Source organism: Phyllostomus discolor, chromosome 1, assembly GCF_004126475.2.
Source record: "Phyllostomus discolor isolate MPI-MPIP mPhyDis1 chromosome 1, mPhyDis1.pri.v3, whole genome shotgun sequence".
Classification (NCBI taxonomy): Eukaryota; Metazoa; Chordata; class Mammalia; order Chiroptera; family Phyllostomidae; genus Phyllostomus; species Phyllostomus discolor.
This window is the reverse complement of record NC_040903.2, coordinates 186,116,306-186,135,472: the sequence shown is the minus strand read 5'-3', so window position 1 is coordinate 186,135,472 and position 19,167 is coordinate 186,116,306. Positions and strand designations below refer to the sequence as shown.

The 19,167-nt window shown below is 45.1% G+C and overlaps 2 protein-coding genes and 1 long non-coding RNA gene across 3 annotated transcripts in view; 2 read left to right on the top strand and 1 right to left on the bottom strand.

Moving 5' to 3' along the window:
- The window catches only part of LOC118497075, a 31,441-nt gene extending 26,519 nt beyond the window's left edge, over positions 1-4,922 (top strand). Inside the window, exons 3-4 of the long non-coding RNA XR_004899628.1 lie at positions 2,126-2,376; positions 4,388-4,922. This is a non-coding gene — a long non-coding RNA (uncharacterized LOC118497075). The remainder of the gene's footprint in view (positions 1-2,125; positions 2,377-4,387) is intronic.
- A 162-nt stretch (positions 4,923-5,084) lies between these two features.
- Positions 5,085-6,646, top strand: LOC118498762 (formin-like protein 5). Its single transcript, XM_036017432.1, has 3 exons — positions 5,085-5,190; positions 5,617-6,013; positions 6,247-6,646. The coding sequence occupies exons 1-3, from the start codon at positions 5,085-5,087 to the stop codon at positions 6,644-6,646; spliced, it is 903 nt and encodes a 300-aa protein (XP_035873325.1).
- A 2,929-nt stretch (positions 6,647-9,575) lies between these two features.
- On the bottom strand, positions 9,576-12,349 carry SIX6 (SIX homeobox 6). The gene is made up of 2 exons (XM_028507776.2): positions 11,320-12,349; positions 9,576-10,282 (listed from the first exon to the last, which is right to left on the bottom strand). The coding sequence occupies exons 1-2, from the start codon at positions 12,156-12,158 to the stop codon at positions 10,114-10,116; spliced, it is 1,008 nt and encodes a 335-aa protein (XP_028363577.2). The 5' UTR covers positions 12,159-12,349; the 3' UTR covers positions 9,576-10,113.
- Positions 12,350-19,167: the final 6,818 nt, after the last annotated feature.

Here is a 19,167-nt window from a genome sequence, read left to right as displayed (position 1 = left end):
CCCTGTCACATTTCCCCCAGTGCTGGGTAGCCCTGGAGTAACCACTGTCATTCCTATAGTCCAACAGCTAAAGGGAAATTGAGTTGGAGATATGATTAGTTTAGGTTTACAGGTATATATTTTTATGGTTTGCTCTCACTTTTGTGCATTTTTAGGTTATTGCTAGCTGCTTCGGTGCAGGGACATCTTGCAGGAATATTCCTACTGCCCACTGTGTTGATCTTTGTGTCACAACGAGAATATATAAAGCTCTCAATCACAAACTGATTAATGGGTGTTATCAATGCAAAGACTGTTTAGGATGGGTCACTGTTCATGGAAACTTGGAAAGTCCTGAGATCTTACTGCCCATATATGAAAGCAACTATATAGACACTTTCCCAAATTGATAACAAACCTAAATATTACATATGGCATTACCAATACTGAGCTTTAAAGCTAAAAGATGATCTTCTAAATTATGAATAATAAAAAACTTGAAATCATCCCATACTGGAGGAAATCTGAATTACCTATTTGAGGTTGCACTATAAAATTATTTGTCATATAGCCCTGGCTGGTGTGGCTCAGTGGGTTGGCACCAGCCTGGGAACCAAAAGGTTGCCGGTTTGATTCCCGGTCAGGGCACATGTCCACGTTGTGGGCCAGATCCCTGGTTGGAGGCACGTGAGGAGCAGCCAATCAATGTTTCTCTCCCTCTCTCTCCCTCCTCCTCTCTCTAAAAATTAAATAAAATCTTAAAAAAAATAAAATTATTTGTCATATAAAGACATAATCAAAGAACATACAGAAAAAAAGTAGAGAGAAAAGTATTCTAGAGGTGTACATGACAGGTAGCTAATAAAATGACTTTGTTATCATTTGTGTTATTTTATTGTTTGTATTGATGTTGGTTGTATTTGTCAGGTTTTAATATTTTTAATTCTTGTCCTTAGAAAATATAAAGACCATACATGATTTGGAAATGAGACTATACCAAGCAATGGACAACTATACCTTCCACACTGTACCTTCTCTTTTATCTGGTCACTCAGAAATATAATGTTATCAGCTATGATTATTGTTGCTTATTGACTCACATTTTTATCCATGTATCTGCCATAGTCTATTTGCCCTTCCACATAAATTCAAGACCCCTTTTTCACATACTGATATGCCACATCTCTAGGGCCTGGTTGGAATACTGAAATCCTGTGCCATGTTGTCTTTTGACTGACAGTGGCCATTTGATACACTTCACTTTCCCCTGATTTTTCTTATTTGTTGCTACAGAAAATACTGTTACTGAGTTTTCCTCCTTCCACTTGTCTCATGACAGGCTCCTGACCAACTCATTTTAGTAACTGCACACGATTCAGAGATCTTTAAAAAATGAAGCTGCTAGCTATTTCAGACTCATTTTCCTGCAATGCAGTTCTTCGAAACATGGCTTCTATTTTTCTTTTCCTACAATCTGATCTTTAGTCTTTTCCCAGCACCGGATTTGTGCCTTCCTCCCTCTTTCTTATGATTTCTTTTCTTGTACCCAATTTTGTACTCATAATCTTGTATCCTTTACTATAAAGAGTATTCCCACATTGGCTGGCATAGCTCAGTGGACTGAGTGCGAGCTGTGAACCAAAGTGTCACAGGTTCGATTCCCAGTCAGGGTGCATGCCTGGGTTGTAGGCCATGACCTCCAGCAACCACACACTGATGTCTCTCTCTTTCTCTCTTTCTCCCTCCCTTCCCTCTGTAAAAAAATAAATAAATAAAATCTTTAAAAAAAAGTTAGAACCATTCTTTAAAAAAAAAAGAGTATTCCCCTCTAAATTGTGTAAAGTTCAAGCCCTACAAAATTTGGATTGTTCTCTGGTTTTGTGATTTTGAGTGAATAATGTGAGCCACTAGTTTTCTTATCTGGAAGGCTACAATCACCATATCTGCTAATTTAACCTTGTAGGGAGTGTGTGAGGAAGTGAAATGGTGCAAATGAAAGGGCTTTATTAGCTGTAAAGAGCCATAAAAATGTAAATATAAAGTGGGATCACTGCTTTCTCCTCAAAAAAAAAAAAAGGGGATCTTTCATTTCCTTCAAGGGTTATATTATCTTTTCAGTGATCATACTTTACATTTTGACTTGCAGGATGGGCTGTGATCTCTTTGGAGAGCTTCTCAGAGATGAGGAGCGGCCACAGGCAGAGTAACAAGCCTTAGGAAAGAATCCTGGTGCCAGCACAAGCTCATCCATTACCACTGTCAGAACACCAACACATTGGGTTGTCTCTGCTGGGGGTGGTGAGCCGAGCTGCTTCTGGTACTAAGGACAGCATTTAGCATTTAAATTCGAAAATATGTCAAATATGTAAGTGACATCTATTAAAAAACAATCTTAAGGTGAGTTGTACAGCTTATTTCTTTGCTCTAATATTTAAGGAAAATTCCAGCCACTGAACGCCTATTATATGTGAAAGTCTATGCTGGGTGTTTTATATACATTATCCCAAACTCTCACAATATCCCTAGATATTAGCAACCCTATTTTTCAGAAGTAAAAACTAAGGCTCTCTTTATGACAGCCTTGCCACTGGTTAAAATATTAGGGCTCTGCCCCTCCCCCAGATATGCAGAATACACTCTGAACAAGTGTCTCCTTTTTCTAGCTACTACAGGAGTGAATCTGAAATTCATGCCCAGAGATTTTTTAAAATTTTAATTGTTGCCCTGGCTGGCGTAGCTCAGCGGATTGAGCGCGGGCTGGGAACCAAAGTGTCCCAGGTTCGATTCCCAGCCAGGGTACATGCCTGGGTTGCAGGCCATAACCCCCAGCAACCGCACATTGATGTTTCTCTCTCTCTCTCTCTCTCTATCTCCCTCCCTTCCCTCTCTAAAAATAAATAAATAAAATCTTTAAAAAAGTTTTTAATTGTTGTTCAAGTACAGTTTTCTGCCTTTTGTTAAAGGCAGCCCAGAGATTTTGTTAAAGCACAGACTGAAGCCCTGCCTGGTGTAGCTCAGTGGACTGAGCATGGGCTGCAAAGCGAGGGGTCACAGGTTCATTTCCCAGGCAGGGCAAATGCCTGGGTTGTGGGCCAGACGCAAGAGGCAACCACACATTGATGTTTCTCTCTCTCTATTTCTCCTTCTCTTCCCTCTCTCTAAAAATGAATAAATAAATTATTTAAAAAACACAGATTGCAGGGCCCTACACCCCAAGAATTTCTAATTCAGTACTTCTGGGGTAGGACCTGAAAATTTTGCACTTCTAAGTCCTCAAGTGATGCTGCTAGCTGGGAAACCCCTTAGAGAACCACCTTGTTCCAATTCACCTTCACCTATCACCATTGATTTATCTCTGCTAAAATATGCTAAAGTAGTCACATCCTGATCCTGGAGTTGGAACCTGAATGTCTGGACAATTTCCAGGTTGTCCATTTTTACAGTATTTCATTTAATTAAAATACTGTATTAATTTATCAAGCCAAGATGTCATTGATTGTGAGACACACCTGAATTAAAAAAAAAAACATAACAAAAACCTCAAGTTCAAAGAGTTGAGTGAGTTGCCTATATTCACAGTGATTAGGTATTTTAAAGCAAGATCTGTTTGATCCCATCCTCTCAGGTACTAGTCCATTGCTACATGCTGCTTACAATAGTCTTCCTCTTCCTATTGGCTTGTCAGTTGTAAACTGATGAATCCAAAAATAATTTTGTAGGTCAGATGTCTAGTATGTACATATGCATAGGCTTTTAGTTGAAATGAAAACTTTATCATGAATTTATGGAAAGTCAGAAGTATACCCAATGCAATAAAATATGCTTTAAATGGACAACTCTTTAGTTGGAATTTTATATACCTGAAAACACTTGAAATACATAATAAACTAGTTTACCACCAACCAGGCTGTTCATATACCAAATTAAAGTGCACCACCTGAGAAAATAGGAGACATCTGCAATAGTGTCAGCAATAAAAATTTTTTTAATGCACCACCAGAACTTAGATATTTTATTTCATGCCAGAAAATTCAAAAGTAATCTCTTCAGTCAGAAAGACAAATAGTAAAAGCAACATTCTCAAGTTGCAAACTGACAGAGACAGGTTAAAAGGACTCTCCAAGATATACTATATATATATATATATATATATATATATATATCTTTATATATATATATAAAACCAGAATTCAAAATTACACACAGCTCATTTGCTTCTGTCCATTAAATTTTAAAATTGAAATGAGTTTAGTAGCAACTATATTTTCATGGGGCCTTTTGTCATTTAACACCCTGATTCCCCCACTGGGTAAGTCTGAGCATGGGGGTGGGTTTCCAATCCACTGTCTTAAAATTGGACACCTAATCTGAGTTTGTGATGTTTTTGTCTTTACTTTTTAATTTGTAGGTCAAGACTAACATAAGGGAGCAAGGAGGAGAGAGAAGGTAAAGATTGTCTTGGAATGGAAATCCTCTATCATCCTACAACACACCAAAATATTAGGAATTATATTTTACAGGGTTCAGAGGACATAACTAGAATTTTTGAAACATAAGTGGTAACCCTTACCTTACTGTTTAGGAAAATAGTGTGTGAGAAGATAATTTTCCTGTTATGAACCCAAACCCACATGATTTTTTTAAAATCCTATGCCCCAAGGGAGAATCATCCCAAACAACCTGACAAGTAGGTAAAAGCAGGTAACCTGAGCTGGGAGGATTTAAGTGAACGTTGGGTCCAGCCTACATTAGTTATCCTCTGTGGTTCAAATGAGCTTAGAGCTAGCAGCACTACTCCACTAATTTGGAACAGACAGGCTTCAAGGAAGATCCATTCATTCATTCAGTTTAAAAATATTTGAGCACTGCCCTGGCTGGTGTGGCTCAGTGGGCTGACTGCAGGCCTGCCAGTCAGCGGGTGATTCCGAGTCAGGGCACACGCCTGGGTTGCCGGCCAGGTCCCAGTAGGGGGTGCGGGAAAGGCAACCACACATTGATGTTTCCTCTTTCTCCCTCCCTTTCCTTCTCTAAAAAAATAAATAAATAAACTCTTTAAAAAATATTTGAGCGCCTAATAATTAAGTCTATGCTCTGGGATTATAAAGATGAATATGATTTGGTCCTTGTCCTTAAGGAGCTTACGCTCTAGCGGGGGCAGTCACATGTATACAGATAAGTGTATCACCACCTTTAAAACAGACGTTCAGCACGGTATGGTAGAAGCATTAACAAGGAGTGGGAAAGTCTCTGTGTGGGGGGCCAGCAAATCAAGCAAGACTCCTTGGAGGTGGGCTAGGCTTGATGGATTGACAGGTTAGCCGTCCAGGAAGGGAGCCTGGTTCGGGGCAGGGGAAACAGCAAGGCAAGCAAGCGGAAACCTGACCCGAGGCACGGAGGCGTGAAACTGCTTGCTCTGCTCTGAAATCGCTCTCACACTCCTTTGTCTCCACGCAAGGAAGTGAAAAGGGGGCCAGCGCCAGTGGGATCCCTCACAGTAGGGTAGTTCGTAAAGAAGTTTGGGAATATAAATTCTAGCAAATAGGGCTGCAAGGCAGGATCTAGCCTGAGGAGCTTCGAAAGAGCTGAAAGGGAATCGCCAAGTTTCCAAAACGGGGGAACGGGTGTTGGTGGTCGCAGGGACCTGCCAGTGTTTAATTGTGCCGTCGCGGGCATTCGGCACTCTGCGCGCCTCGTCCCTGCTGCTCGCCCCGACGGCTGACCCTGCGGATCTGCCAGCCGCGCAAAATCCTCTCGAGTCCTTACAGCCGGCAAATCCGTCTCCCCGAGTCCGGAGCCTACCTGCTCTTCAGTCCGACGCCTCGCCCCGCGCCTCCGAGCGCCAGCGGCAACAACCGTTCTCCCAACCTGCGCAACCGCGGGGCTCACGCCCGCCCGCCCGCCCCGTGCAAACCGTGTGCCGCCGGAGGCTCCGGGGCGAGCGCGCGCCTCCGCTGCCTCCGGACGTTCCTTTGTCTGCTTCTACCCTGGACCTCGATTTTTATTTAATTCCTCCCCCGCCTCCCAGTTTTGAGAGGTTTCTCTCCTGGAGCTACTTGAGCCAGGCAGTCTAACTGGAGTGGCTCGAGGCCTACTCGTCTGGGGTCCCCCCAGGGCGCTGGACGGAAAAGGTGGCGTGTGTTAAACTGTCATTCACAGAGTCACGTTTGGAACCCCGGAGGAAAGACCGGCCTTCCAGCGTACGGGGATCCACGCTCTTATCCCGGGGGGGGGGGGGGGGGGGGGTAAAGTTCGAGTCTGACCTCGCAGCTCAGGGCCGCCTCCTCCAGGGCACCCGCGCGCGGCGCGCGCCGCCCCTGCGCCTTCTGCCAGCAGGCCTCCAGGGGCCGCTCCAGCGCGCGGTGGAGGGACGCCCCCGGCACCGGGGCCAGGCGCGGACAATGACCCCTTCTCCCCTCGCCGCCTCCTCCTCCTCCCGACACCGCCCCCCGCGCAACCCCCAGGCAAGCCTATTAGCCATTCAGGCCGACAAAACCCCGCGGCCCCGCGCATTGTCCCGCGGAGCGCCGGGCCACTGTCATTAGCCCTGATTACGCTGAGCCGCCTGACAGCCCCGCCGGCCGCCGGGCAGACCCCCCACTCACCGCCGCCCCGCGGCCCCGCCTCACAATGGGAGCGGAAATCGTCCGCGCCCCCGTGTCCCAGCTGAATAGAGCGAAAAGCTGTTTCTCTTTTTCTCCCGCCCCATTCACGTTGTCTTTAGATACAATATTTTTTTCCCCTTTTTTGTTAAAATTAGAGAGAACGAGGTCAAGGAAGATTTTGCTTGAGCTCTTTGACTGTCATTTGTTTAATGTAAACAAAGAGCAAGTTCTCCCCCATCCCCGGCCTCTCATCCCTTCCCTCCCAGATTTTTATAAACAAACTGGTGACAGAAAAGGCGGCGGTTGGGGAGCCAGCGCGGCGGGTGGAAGCGGAGTGGGTCCTTAAGCGGAGGAGAGAGGAGCTGCGGCCTTTGGTGGAACTGGCGGGTGGTTGAAATATTTATAACCAGTAAAGGAGCCTGAGCTAGGGCTGGGGGTGAAATCCTCTCATTGGTCAGGTCTGTTGAAATATAAAAACTCAGCTTCTTTCCACTTTGCTGGAGTAACTGCTTTTTTTTTTTTTTGGAAATTGTTACAGGAAAATAATGTCAAGAAACAAAGGAGAGCCATCATATGGAGATTTCTCCAAATTCAGAAAACTTCCACATGGCTGCTACCTGGAATTAGAAACAAAAACAAAAACATTTCTAGAGTAGGATAACACTAATACGGAAACAAATCTCAGAAAATGAAACTTTTACAATACTTGTCCATGGGAAGGTTTGGACCACCTTCCAACATCTGATCATCAAAGTCTGATTTGACTATTCACAAAAGCAGTTAGGTGCCACCGGGTTTCAGATAAACATTTTTTTAAATCTCTTAAATAATAGGCCACTCTTAAGAGTCTAAAGTGAAATTAGATAAATCTTCAGATTGGTGAAACAGAATAGCTGCTTTATAATGTGACCCTTAGGTAGCATGTTACTTTAAGTAAACTGGATGTATTTTAAAGAAAGATATACTTTAAAGGCTTTCACCAAAGTAGGAAGAACAATCCTCCATCACTGTTTGACTTGTTTTTTTTCTGGACAATTAAGCGTTATTTAGAAATTATTTGTAAAGAGAAAACTTCATTCTTAGCAGTATTTAACCCCCACCGCACCCCCTGCCTTTTTTTGAGAATGCAGAGTGGACATTTCCCTTTGCTTTCAGGCATTATTTGAATTGGTGAGTGGGGTGGGATTCTAGAATCTCACATTCCTTTAGTCCACTAATTAGTCCTTTTTCTTCCCTCTTGGATCTGGAAGCAATAGCTTAAGAGATGAAATTTACCAACTATCTTCTTCAAATGCTGCTTCTGGACAGCTCCATAATTAGGGTAGGGGGAGGCCGGGGAACGAGACTGGAAATCTCTTGATTTTTTCACAGAAGTGCAATACTCTTGGCAGATTCAGGACTAGGGGGAAGCTAGGGAGGCGCCCTGAGTGCAAAATTTAAGGAGCACTCGTTCACTCCCAGATGACTTGCGCTTGCTTGACTTAAGAGTGAGTGCCCTCTTAAAATTTAGATGTCTCCTTTGCCTCTTCAGAGACCTGGCCTGGCCCCTCGGCATTCTAGGAATTACCGGGGACTCTAGGAAACAAAATATTTGAGTCTGGAGGAAGCTCTACTTTCCTAGTGTTTCAGGACTCACAGTGAGACATTTACTTGCTTTTTGGAAGAACACCAGCTTGATCCCAGAGACTTCCCTATTCCTTCCACCTAGAGCTCTTGGGCAAGAGAGCTTTGATTGTCAACAGTTCTCTGGATAAGGGCTGCTGCATACAATGACAATGACTTATAAAGCCCCAATGAGGCCAAATCTGTTTAAGCAATTTAGAAACCAAAATTCAATCTTTATTTATGTCCTGGGCTTCTCCATATATCTTGCCATTTGACTGCTTTTTGTCTTCCATGACTTCACTTATCTTTGGTTTGCACATTGGCACTTCTATCCAAATAAGTTAGCAGACTTCTGAACCAAAGAGCATCTGCTCAGGACAGAAAGGCAAATTGAGAAGTGCCCAATGGGGAGGGGAGCTTGAGGAGAGAAGTTTAGCTCAAGTTATTTAAACATCACTGTCAAAGTTTATAATATGTAGTCCTTTTCACTGGAAAAAAAAAAACCTTAGAAACTCTCTGGATGGCATTTATTTTTTAGTGCAAGAACTGTTTTGTTTTTGTTTTGGGTGTACTCTGTGCCTGCATATGACTGCACACTTTGGGAGGGCAAATTAAATACTAAGAATACTTGATATTCGTAACTGAAGCCATTACAGGACAATGAAACTCTGGAAGATTTGCTTCATATTTAATACAGAAATCAGATTTTTTAAGTGTTAGTCATTTCTCTGCAGCTTTCCATTGCATCTCAATATGTGTCATGATTACATTCTTGCCCCCCTGTGTATTCCTTTTGTTGAAAATAATGCATTTGATTAAAACCTACTTCTACAGCAAGAAGATGCTAGTCTAGTTACTACCACCACTCCTATCTTCTTTTGTCTAATTTTAATGAGTTCAGTTCTAAATGTAGTATATACTCACGCCAGCATGATCATGGATGGGTACCTCCTGCTTTTGCACGGGAGGAGGCTTCAGAGGAGCCTTGCTCATTGTAGAGACTGTGTCAGAATAGCCCTACATTTTTATAAAACAGGAATTACTATTAAGTCCTAGAACTTGGCCTTCTAAATTGTTCTTGAAAGCCTTTGACACTTAAATGTGCATGTCAGGTGGATAGGCCATAGTTACCTGTGCTAAGGATGTGAGGAATTGCCTTATAGGGGATGCTCAGGTCTCCAATTTCTAGGTTTAAATATAGCACACACATACACATGCATACATACATATGTACATACATACATACAGACACACAATTTGACGTGGGAGGTGGTTATGGACTTACCATAAAATATACCAGAAGGAAAAAGGTACCGTTTGTACTAGAGCCCTTGTCTTCCTGGTGAAGAAAAGGATTTTTTTTTTTTTTGGTAGGAATCTGAGAGTAGCTCCCTTAAGTAGGAAAGGTTGCTCACCAGGATTTTATTGTTTGGCTTCTTCACACAGAACCCCTCGGCTCCACCCTGCGCCTTTAGAAACAGCAAGTTCCCAAGATACAGAGAAACCTACCATAGCAGTCTTTTAAATAAGTAAACAGCATATATATGTTTTGTTTTAAAAACTTCAAAGCAAAAGTTATACATATATAACAGCGTCTTTTGACGTGAAATACCCACGGGAGATTCAGGGCAGGCGCTCAGGTGTAGTTCGGGTTCCGGAGGCATCTTTGCTGCAAAATCCTTGGGAAAAAGCAAAGCAAGGAGAACGTGGCGCTGGGTCAAGCCTCACCGTGGGCCGCTGTGACAGTGGCCAGAGGGGCCAGTGGAGCTGGGCGGACGCCGGGACAGACCACCGGGGAGACCTGGCAACCGAACTGTCGGGCCCCTCATCATCCGAGTTCCTGGTGCGTCTCTCTTCCCTCCCTCCTTCATTTTGTTTGTGTCGTTTTATACACGGATTCTGTTTCTCGGCCTGCTGGGTGGGCTGCTTAGATGTCGCACTCGCTGTCGCTGGACGTGATGGAGATGGCTGAAGTGGCTGCCTTGCTGGATAGGCTGGCGGCCGGGCTGGCGGTGGCCCCCAGCACCTCGGTGGCGCCTTCTTCCTCGGCTCTCAGCGCCCGCCCGGAGCCCTGAGACAGGACTTGCTGCTGAAGCCTGCGGGGAAGGAAAGGAACACACACAGCATACTTTCCGCTGTTCCCTTGTGAGCATCCCTCACACCCAGCGGTTGGCGGCTCTCCCTCAGACTGGGGCTGTCAAAGCGAGTAAGAGGTGGGGACCCGCGCCGCCAGGCAGGGTCCGCAGCCGCCCCTGGCAGAGCCCTGCAGTGGCCCCACCCATCTTCGGCGTCCTTTGTCGGCTCCCAATCTGCCCAGTCTTCGGGGTGCTGGACTCACAGGGTCATTCCCGGGTGTTGGCCAGCTTTGAGAGATTTACAATGCTGTCAGGATAAATGAGGTGTGGGTGGCAAGGGCAAAGTAGGCTCGGGGACAGGAGGCCCCCTTCCCAAAGCGTGTGCCTCTGAAGTGTGGTTGGGCCAAAGCTAACGGCAAAGAGCGCTGCCTGGGGGGCGCAGGGAGCGTTCGGGCCTGGGCGAAGAGGCTAGGCTCTTCGCCCGAGTGGCTGATTGAGATCCACATGCTGGGGAAGGAAAAGCCATAGCCGACTAATTTTCTGTTTTGAGACTGGGTCATCCACGCGTGGGAAGGTAACTCGACTTCCCACTTCTTAGAAACAGAAGTTCATTGAAAAAGGTTTTCATAGCATCAGAGAAGGGTGCATATGGGCTTTAAACGTGACGATAAACTGACACATTGCTAATAAGCCAGGCTTCACTTAATTATAAGAGCCTGGGCCAAGGCTGGCAAGAATTAGCTTTGGGCTTTGAAGTCCCTCATTGTTTCTGGGATTTTAATTTTATTTCTTCCCCCCTTCCAATGCAGCCTTGATTTGGTGACTGGAACCAGCTGCTGGATCGACCCCCAGGCTCCTAGAACGAGAGGGTGGAAACCAGGAGCCGGGAAGGGAACCCCTGCCCAGAACCCCAGAGCGCAGGGCCTCATGACTGAAAACAGACCTCGCTCCCTCCTCTGCTGAGTCCAAGTCTCCAAGGCCCTAGGAAAGGGCGCCCACGGTGCTGTCGCCCGTCTCCTCCGCGGCGAGCACCAGGCGAGGAGACTCTAGGTACTGACCTGTTCTTTGCGGCAGCTGCCCGGTCCCTCTGTCGGCGGTTTTTGAACCAGTTGCCCACCTGCGTGGGGGTCAGTCCGGTTGCCTGGGCAAGCTCGCGTTTTTTGCTGGGGTTGGGGTACGGGTCCTGCAGGTACCACTCCCGCAGCAGGTGCCGCGTGCGCTCCTTGAAGCAGTGTGTCTTCTGTTCGCCGTCCCAAATGGTGCGCGGCAGTGGGAACTTCTTCCTCACGCGGTACTTGTCCACCGGCCCCAGGGGCCGTCCACGTAGCTTCTCGGCTTCCTGGTAATGCGCTTCGAGCCACAGCGCCTGCAGCTTGGCGTGGGACTCCTTGGTGAACTTGTGGTTTTCCAGGATATGGTAGAGCTCCCGGTAGTTGCCACCGTGAAAGGCCACGATGGCTCGCGCTCGAAGTACGGACTCATTTTTGTTGAGGGCCTCGCAGGCCGCAGGGGCCACGGGCAGTGACCAGAGGAAGCGACCCAGGCGCTCCACGTCGCCGCTCTCCTCCAGAGTCTCGCAGACCCCCGCTACTTGCTGGGGGCTGAAATTCAAGATGGGCAGCTGGAACATCGACGCAGCGCTGGCGGCAGCGGGAGCGCTGAGCGGGGAACAGGACACGCAGCAGACGCCCACGGGCCCAGCCGGATGCGCCAGGCTCTCCTCCGTGAACCAGTTCAGGGCAGCCGGAGACACCGCTGGGGAGACGCTGGCAGTGCAACTGTGGGGAGCGAGCGAGCGAGAGGGATTGGAGGAGATGCCGGCTCCGGCTCCGGCTCCGGCTCCCCGGCTCAGGTTCGGCTCCGCGGGCTTAGGGCACGCAGGCGGGCGAGCCGGCATCTCTACTGGGGTGGGAGGATTGGCCGCGCGGGCGCCATGGAGACCCCCTGTCAGTCACTGGCCGGCTCTGCCAATCAAGACTGCAACTAGGGCGTCTAGGCCATTTCAGCACCTCCCAGCTCTCGACAGCGCCCGCCGTTTCCCGTGGACTTTCCCGCAGTATTTTACAGAACCTGGAGGAGGAAAGGACTTGCGAGAGTCTGGGAGAAAAAGAGAGGCGAGAACAGCATCGTTTCGACTCAACCCCCGCCTCCCTAGCCTTGTCTCTCCGTTCTCCCTCCCTTCCTCCGCCCCCAAAGAGACAGTGGTGCTACAGGAATCCACTTTGGGGAGATGCTCTGCCTGGGTCAAGAGGTCTCCAGAGGACAAAGAGGATTGGCCAGATCGAAATCCTACAAGAATTCGTCAAGTGTAGTTGTAACCAAACGGCTAACAGTGTGGGGAGCGCACCAATGGGGAGGGAGGGGAAGTGGATCGCCTCATTTCTTCTCAGCACCCATCCCTACACGCCTTTCCTCCTTTTCCAGCTGCCACAGAGCCCGGTGGGAATCGAATCTGAAGCAGAAGGAACGGACCGGGATCTGTAGAAGAGGTCAGTTGGGACTCTACTCCCGCCACCTGCAGACTCTTGAAATCATTGAAAATACGAGCTAGGACACTCGCACACCTTATAACACAGGTGCTGACCGCGAAGTCAAACACTCTCAAGAAAAGAGGCATCATACCCCCCCAAAGTTTATACTTTTCAGCCCCCCCCCCCCCAGTTTAATGGACTTGAACAAACGTGCAGCACAGCTGCATCTAGAGTGAGAAGTCATTGGTAGGTCAGGACAGCAATTTAAAAGCTTATTTCAAAGGCCTTTTCTTAAAATATCGATTTGCTCTTTTTCTTGCAGGCTAATTTTCTCCCCTACGTTATGCTAGAAGATAGAACATTGAACTCTTAAACTGAGGGTAGAAACTCTAACCTTGGCATTTTAGCCCAAAAGTAATTCAGGGGAGAAGTAAAATAGAGAGGGGGAAGGAGGGGAGACCACAGCAAAGGTTTTTTTTTGGGGGGGGAGCAGGCAGAAAGTGCTTATTAAGCCACTGAACACTGACCCCTCCTGCAGAGAAGGGCCTTCTTGGCAGCTCTGCCTTTGGGCCACCAGATTGAATTGGCAACTTTTATTGATTCCCAATTGACATTCACATAATACCATTTCCTGAGGCCTAGATAAAAAGAAACCATGATCTCACCTGGGTCTTTGACAGGGGGTTGTTTTACTTGAAGAAAATGATTGGGAGGGGAAAACAGTCTTTGGGAGGCCCTCCCTAGAAAAGAGTCAGATAGGAATGTTCGCCTCAGACTGGACTGGGCCCAGGCTGTCTTTTCTTTAGTATCAAGCACAATTCGTCCGCGGCGTGCACGGCTCCGGTAAATCAGAAGGGATATAGATAGCACAGATGGTTGGAGGTGTCGGGTCAGATCACGCCACGCCTGAGCGCAGGGCAAAGCTCGTTCTGACGGGAAATCCTGATATTATATTCACAGATCTTCACAGTTCACTCGAAAATAAAGTAGCAGAGGGGAAGAAAAAGCCCTGCAGCCCTTTACATCATTTCTGTGAGATTGCCAGCCACCTCAATGGAGAGGCTTTCTTTTCTAAAAGTTCATTTTCTTGAAATGCGACAGGGCAGAGGCAAAATAAGAAGGGAGATGAGGATAATGACAAAGCACAAACCTTTCCTAGCTTGGGGTGACTTCCAAAGGACAACTGTTAGTGAGAACCATTACACACAAGGGGCCACAACCGGCAGGACAGAACCTCCGCGAGTCCTGGGGGCCGGACCGGGGTGAAGCGGGGCCTCGAGAGGGCTTTCTTCTGGCACTTCTGGCCGGGGGAGGAAAGCCTGGGCCCTGCTCCAGTTTGCTGAGGTTTCTGAATTCCATCCTCGGGATGTCTGCCCCTGCGCGCTCTCCCAGCAGAGTTGCTTCAGGCTTCCCGTCTGCAAGCAGAAGCCACCGCAAGAGCCCAGAGCCGGCTGGAGGGGACCGCGCCTTCCAGCACCCTTTTGCTGCACAGGCTGAAAGCCGTGAATTCGGGGGTAACCGGCTTCTTACCCTTAGTATTTATGAGCAAGCCGTCTTAATTTTCTGAGCCTAGGTGCCCTACCCAGGAAATGGGAATATTTATTCCATTTGTTGGTCACTACTTGTGCCAAATAGTAGACGAGAGGGTGCTTTGGCTTGCGCGCGTCTAGGGCGCCCGGAGTACTGAGGCCCAGAGCGAGGACTGGCTGGCTGGAGTCCCTGGGAAAGGGCGCAGGCTCCCAGCGGCCGAGTCCGAGCCCCGCCAGGCGCAGAGTCTGGGAGCCGGGCGGACGGCATCTGAGAAGTATCTGGAGGCCAGGGTCTGCTGTCAAGAAATCCCATCTTCGCCCTCTCAGGGGAACTTGGTTTAATTGTGTTAGCTCGAAGGAAATAAACTGCCCCCCCGGCGCATTAGATTTGTGTATTCGTTCATCAGCTTCACCCGGGGAAAGGACACACGGAATAACTCTGCGAGCTCCCCATCCCTGGCAATGGGAGAAACTCCCTCGAGTTCCTTAGAAACAGCCTTGTAGTGGAGCAGGCGGTGACCCACACCCCGCCTTTAAAGGGCACTTCTCTCGCGTTTGCCAAGCGAAAGCCGGACCTTCGGGTTGATTTTCCCTAATTTTACCAAAGGATAGCTTTTTACCAATTTTGTGGTACTACTTGCTACCCCCCTCTCCCATTCCATTGCTTTCTTTTACGCTTGACCAGGAAACCTAGAAAGTGCAATGGCAGCCCTTGGCATCCGGCCTACTTGGGCAATTTTGAAACTTTCTCTTGTTGGTTTGCAGTTAGTAGATTTGGGAGGCCTTGGGCAAATGCTTAATTCTCACTGGAAATCCATAGTCGTCTATTCTGCTTTCTGCGGACTCAGAGTTCCACTTCGTGGGGAAAATGTGGAGAGAGAGAAAAACGAACAAACAAACAAACAAACAAATAGAAGACATTGCGCCCCCCTCCCCCGCTTCCGGCAGATTCTGTGTCTAACTGTTAAGTGCGGAGGCAGCAGCGCAAAATGCCCTCAGGAAGTTAGTTGTGAGGTTCATAGTAGAAATCTTCGGTGTTCAGCCTGGGATTCTCTGCACACCTCCTCTCGCCCTTTCTGATTTTCCTGTCTGGAGCAGAGGGACACGTGGAGTCTTGGTTGTAGTCTGCTGAAAGATTTGCAGTGGAGAGCACTGCTTAGGTGAACACACTACCTCCAGGTTCCAATCTCTTGTCTTGTCTTTTATCTGACTCTTCCTAAATCAAACACCTGTGACATAAATTATGCCTTTTTTTCCTTTGCCACACCATTTCACATAGTCAGGGGTTTTAAGAACGTAGCAATTGCACGTATCTGAATTCCTTGATAAAGGTATTTGTGCTGCATGGGAGAGTCAGTCACAGACTAGGAGACAGTGTGGTCCCAGTCTTTTGGGTTTTTAATATGTTCATTTTGATTTTGAGGGAAGAAATCTTGATTCCTCCCCACCTCAAAGATGTATGTTGCCAGTGGGTGAGAATAATGTAAAAAAAAAAGTCTAGAAAATTAAAATTACTATCTTTAGAATTATGGTATTAGAATTTCACACTCTCAAGCATTTACTATTGAATTTAGGATTCTGATTTTCAAATGATATTATATGCATAAATATAGGTACATGTATTTGTTTATGTAATTTGGTGATCCAGATCTTCAGATTATGGAATTAATTCAATATCCTAGTTTTAAAGTACTAACTATCCTAATAAGCTCCCCAGGTAGATTGCTCTATTCCATGCATTGTACCCCTGCCGGTATGTACCTTGTAACAAAGAATAGAGATGCCACTTTATTGTGTATTTCTGAGAAGAAACACCATTGGGACATGTTTTGTAGATTTAATGGCACTGTAAAATTAACTGACAAAAAGTATTACAATTAAAATATTGATGTAATTTTAAAAGATTGGGATATTTTTGTTGTTATTTGCAAATTTGTTCACCAGCTACTTTGAAAATGATGCTTATGTTAAGTGGAGAAAATTTTTATAAGTTTAAACTGGGAAAATGTGCCATTTGAAAGTAACAACTAGCACTATTGTTCTTCTGTAAGTGTTAGGTTGACTATACAACTCTGTTTTGACCTCTTGTTTGTATTTGCTCCTAGACATTTGGGTGAGAATTTGTATTTTAACCAAAGAGTATATTGCAAGTCATACTCCTTGCTTAATCTATGGTCTTGAATTCACTTTTCTCTCTCTTTTCTGCTTCTGTGGGGTAAGCCTAAATCCGCACAGTGCTAACAACAGCACAAGATAGTTTGTTTGGGGCTATGTATCTATCAATGAGTTCTTCTGTGAAGGATTAATGCTTAAAAATGTAACCAGTGTGTCATTTGTAAACACTTTGGTATCAGTAATGAAACATTAGTTGAATGTCTGAAAGAATGATTAATTCATAGTTTTCTGCTTGACCTTTTTTTCCACCACCAGGTTATTTTTGACCATTTTCAAATCCAAGATCAAAGTATCTTTCTAAAATACACATAGAAACCTTAAAATTCAATGAAGTGAAAAAGTATGAGTTTGTTTATGTCCTCTAGGATCAGCCAAACATTATGACATTCAATTGTATGTGTGTCATATTTATGTATTAGTTACATGTGTTATATGTGTGGTAAATGATAATTCTCCTTGGGTATTGTAAAATCAAAGAGAGGCATTAGTCTCCAAGAAATACCTTAAATTCACTGAGTTGACCCATTTGGTTAGCAGAATCTACTTTTTAAAAGCTGCATTACAAGAAATACATTTATATAGCGTGTTACCCTTCAAAGTAGCAAATCTCAACAGAGGGCAATTTTATTCCCCCCTTCCAGGGAACATTTGACAATGTCTGAAGACATTTTTGGTTGTCAAAACTGATATCTAATAGGTGAAGGCCAGAGATGGTGCTAAATACCTTGCAATGGATGGACAGGTCAGCCCTACAACAAAACGTTAGTAGCACCACTGTTAAGACCCTGTTCCAAGAATTCCAAATAAGCAACATGGCACAGACATTACTAACACTTGCTAAAATTCTGTTTATTTCAAAGTTGAAGCGCTTTCAAAGGAATCAATGTACTTTTAATTTCACCTTAATTCTAGGCCATTCTGATAAAAGTTGTTCCTAAGAACCTACTGTAATTTTGTTTCTTAAAATTTACTGTAAATGATACTTATACTGACTGAATACTTAAAAATTTAAAAATATCTCTGGGAAAGTGTTTCTATTATGTTGTAATCCATGCTTTTTGAGTATTTGCTGAGACAGACAACAATGCTTGAAGGTTATTTCTCAGGCCATCTCCATTTTACAAGTGAAAAAATATGAAAACCAAAGAGATTAAATGATTACTCATATTACACAGCTAGTTAGTGGCTGAGAGGTTTAAAATACAGATTCGAACCTGTGTCCATTATATATGCCTTGCTTTCCCTAACCCAGGAAGAAGGTGTAATTCCAGTTGAGTTTGAGGGTCGAGGATGCGAATCACTCATGAATGTGTGTAAAGCCCTATGTTGTTTCCCATTGCTGTGACTTTCAGAGTTTGGTGCACTCTAGTTTGTGGGTCTCAGAGAGATTTTAACTCCTCTGAGTCTTGTCAGTAGGCATACCCTTGCAAACCATAAAAAGTTCTCGAATCTCAAATGTGGCTCTGAGACTTCAGTTGTCTTCTTTGAGGTGGGGGGGACTTTGATGTCTGGGTTTACCGAAGATCTTTTTCTAAGTCATCACACTGTATATTATCAGGAAAATGGAACTGAATCCAGCCTCTTGGGGGAGGAGAGATTGGAATTGAGGTGTTGTAAGGCTTGGTAAAAAACAAAACAACAAAAACAACAACAACAACAACAAAAAAACCCTCCAAGCTCATTTGTCAGATCTTTCAAAAAAAATAACAGTGATGCTCACTAGCATTTCTATAATTAGCAAGCTGTCAAGATTTCTATTACAATTACAGAAGTCTATTACAGACCACAGAATTGTGATAAATGTTTCTTTAGGTCTGAAATGTTAGCCTTCATCTTCTTTTCAGCCTAAGGGCAATTTTTGAAACCAATTTTGTTTCAATCATTTTGGATCAGTTGTGTGGTAATTTTGGGAGTGCAGATGCTCTAGGCCCACCTATTGAAATAAAGATTTTTAAATGGAAACACAGAGAGGAGCCTGCTTAAGCCCCAGTGGGGACCAGCTGCAAAGCTCTGGCAGGGAATTATATAGGCAGACAGTGGGAGTAGATTTAGGGGGAAAAAAAGGGGGCAGAGAAATGTGTGCATGTTTCCTTTAACAGCGGATATTTTTCCCAGCTTCTTCAAACTATGGAATTCTGGTTTGTCATTAATTTCACCAAAATCTATGCCATTCCTAGGTTTTGGTGAAACTAATATAATTTGTCATTATAGCTATTCAAATTTGGGCTGAATTTATTTTTTAATTTTAATTTTTAATTTTTACCCTTTATTTAGTTACATTTTCTACTACTCTCATCTCCTTTCTCCTTGTCTACCTTTTTATTTTTATCAGTCCTTTTCATGGACTCTGAAAGTTTCTATTTCCCAATGATTGATAGTTCTCTATATTGTAATAATTTGTATTTATGTTTTCCCTTTCCTTTTCTGTTTGTTTTTATTCTATGACTCTTTCCTCCACTTCCCTTTCATCATTGCCAAATATCTCCTCACTAAACTAAGCCTTGTTAAAATTGTGAGGTAGACAAAGAGAAAGTGCTCGCTCCTCGAAGTAGATAGGGGACGGGAGTGTTTATCAAAGGTAAAGTGAATAGTGTCACGATAATGATGTTTTAGGGCAGTGATGCTTCTCCAACTGAACTTCACGGAAGCAGATAAAATAGTGAAAAGATCCAGGACTCTACATAACTTGAGTTTAAATAATTACACTAACCACATGCTTTTAATACCCTGC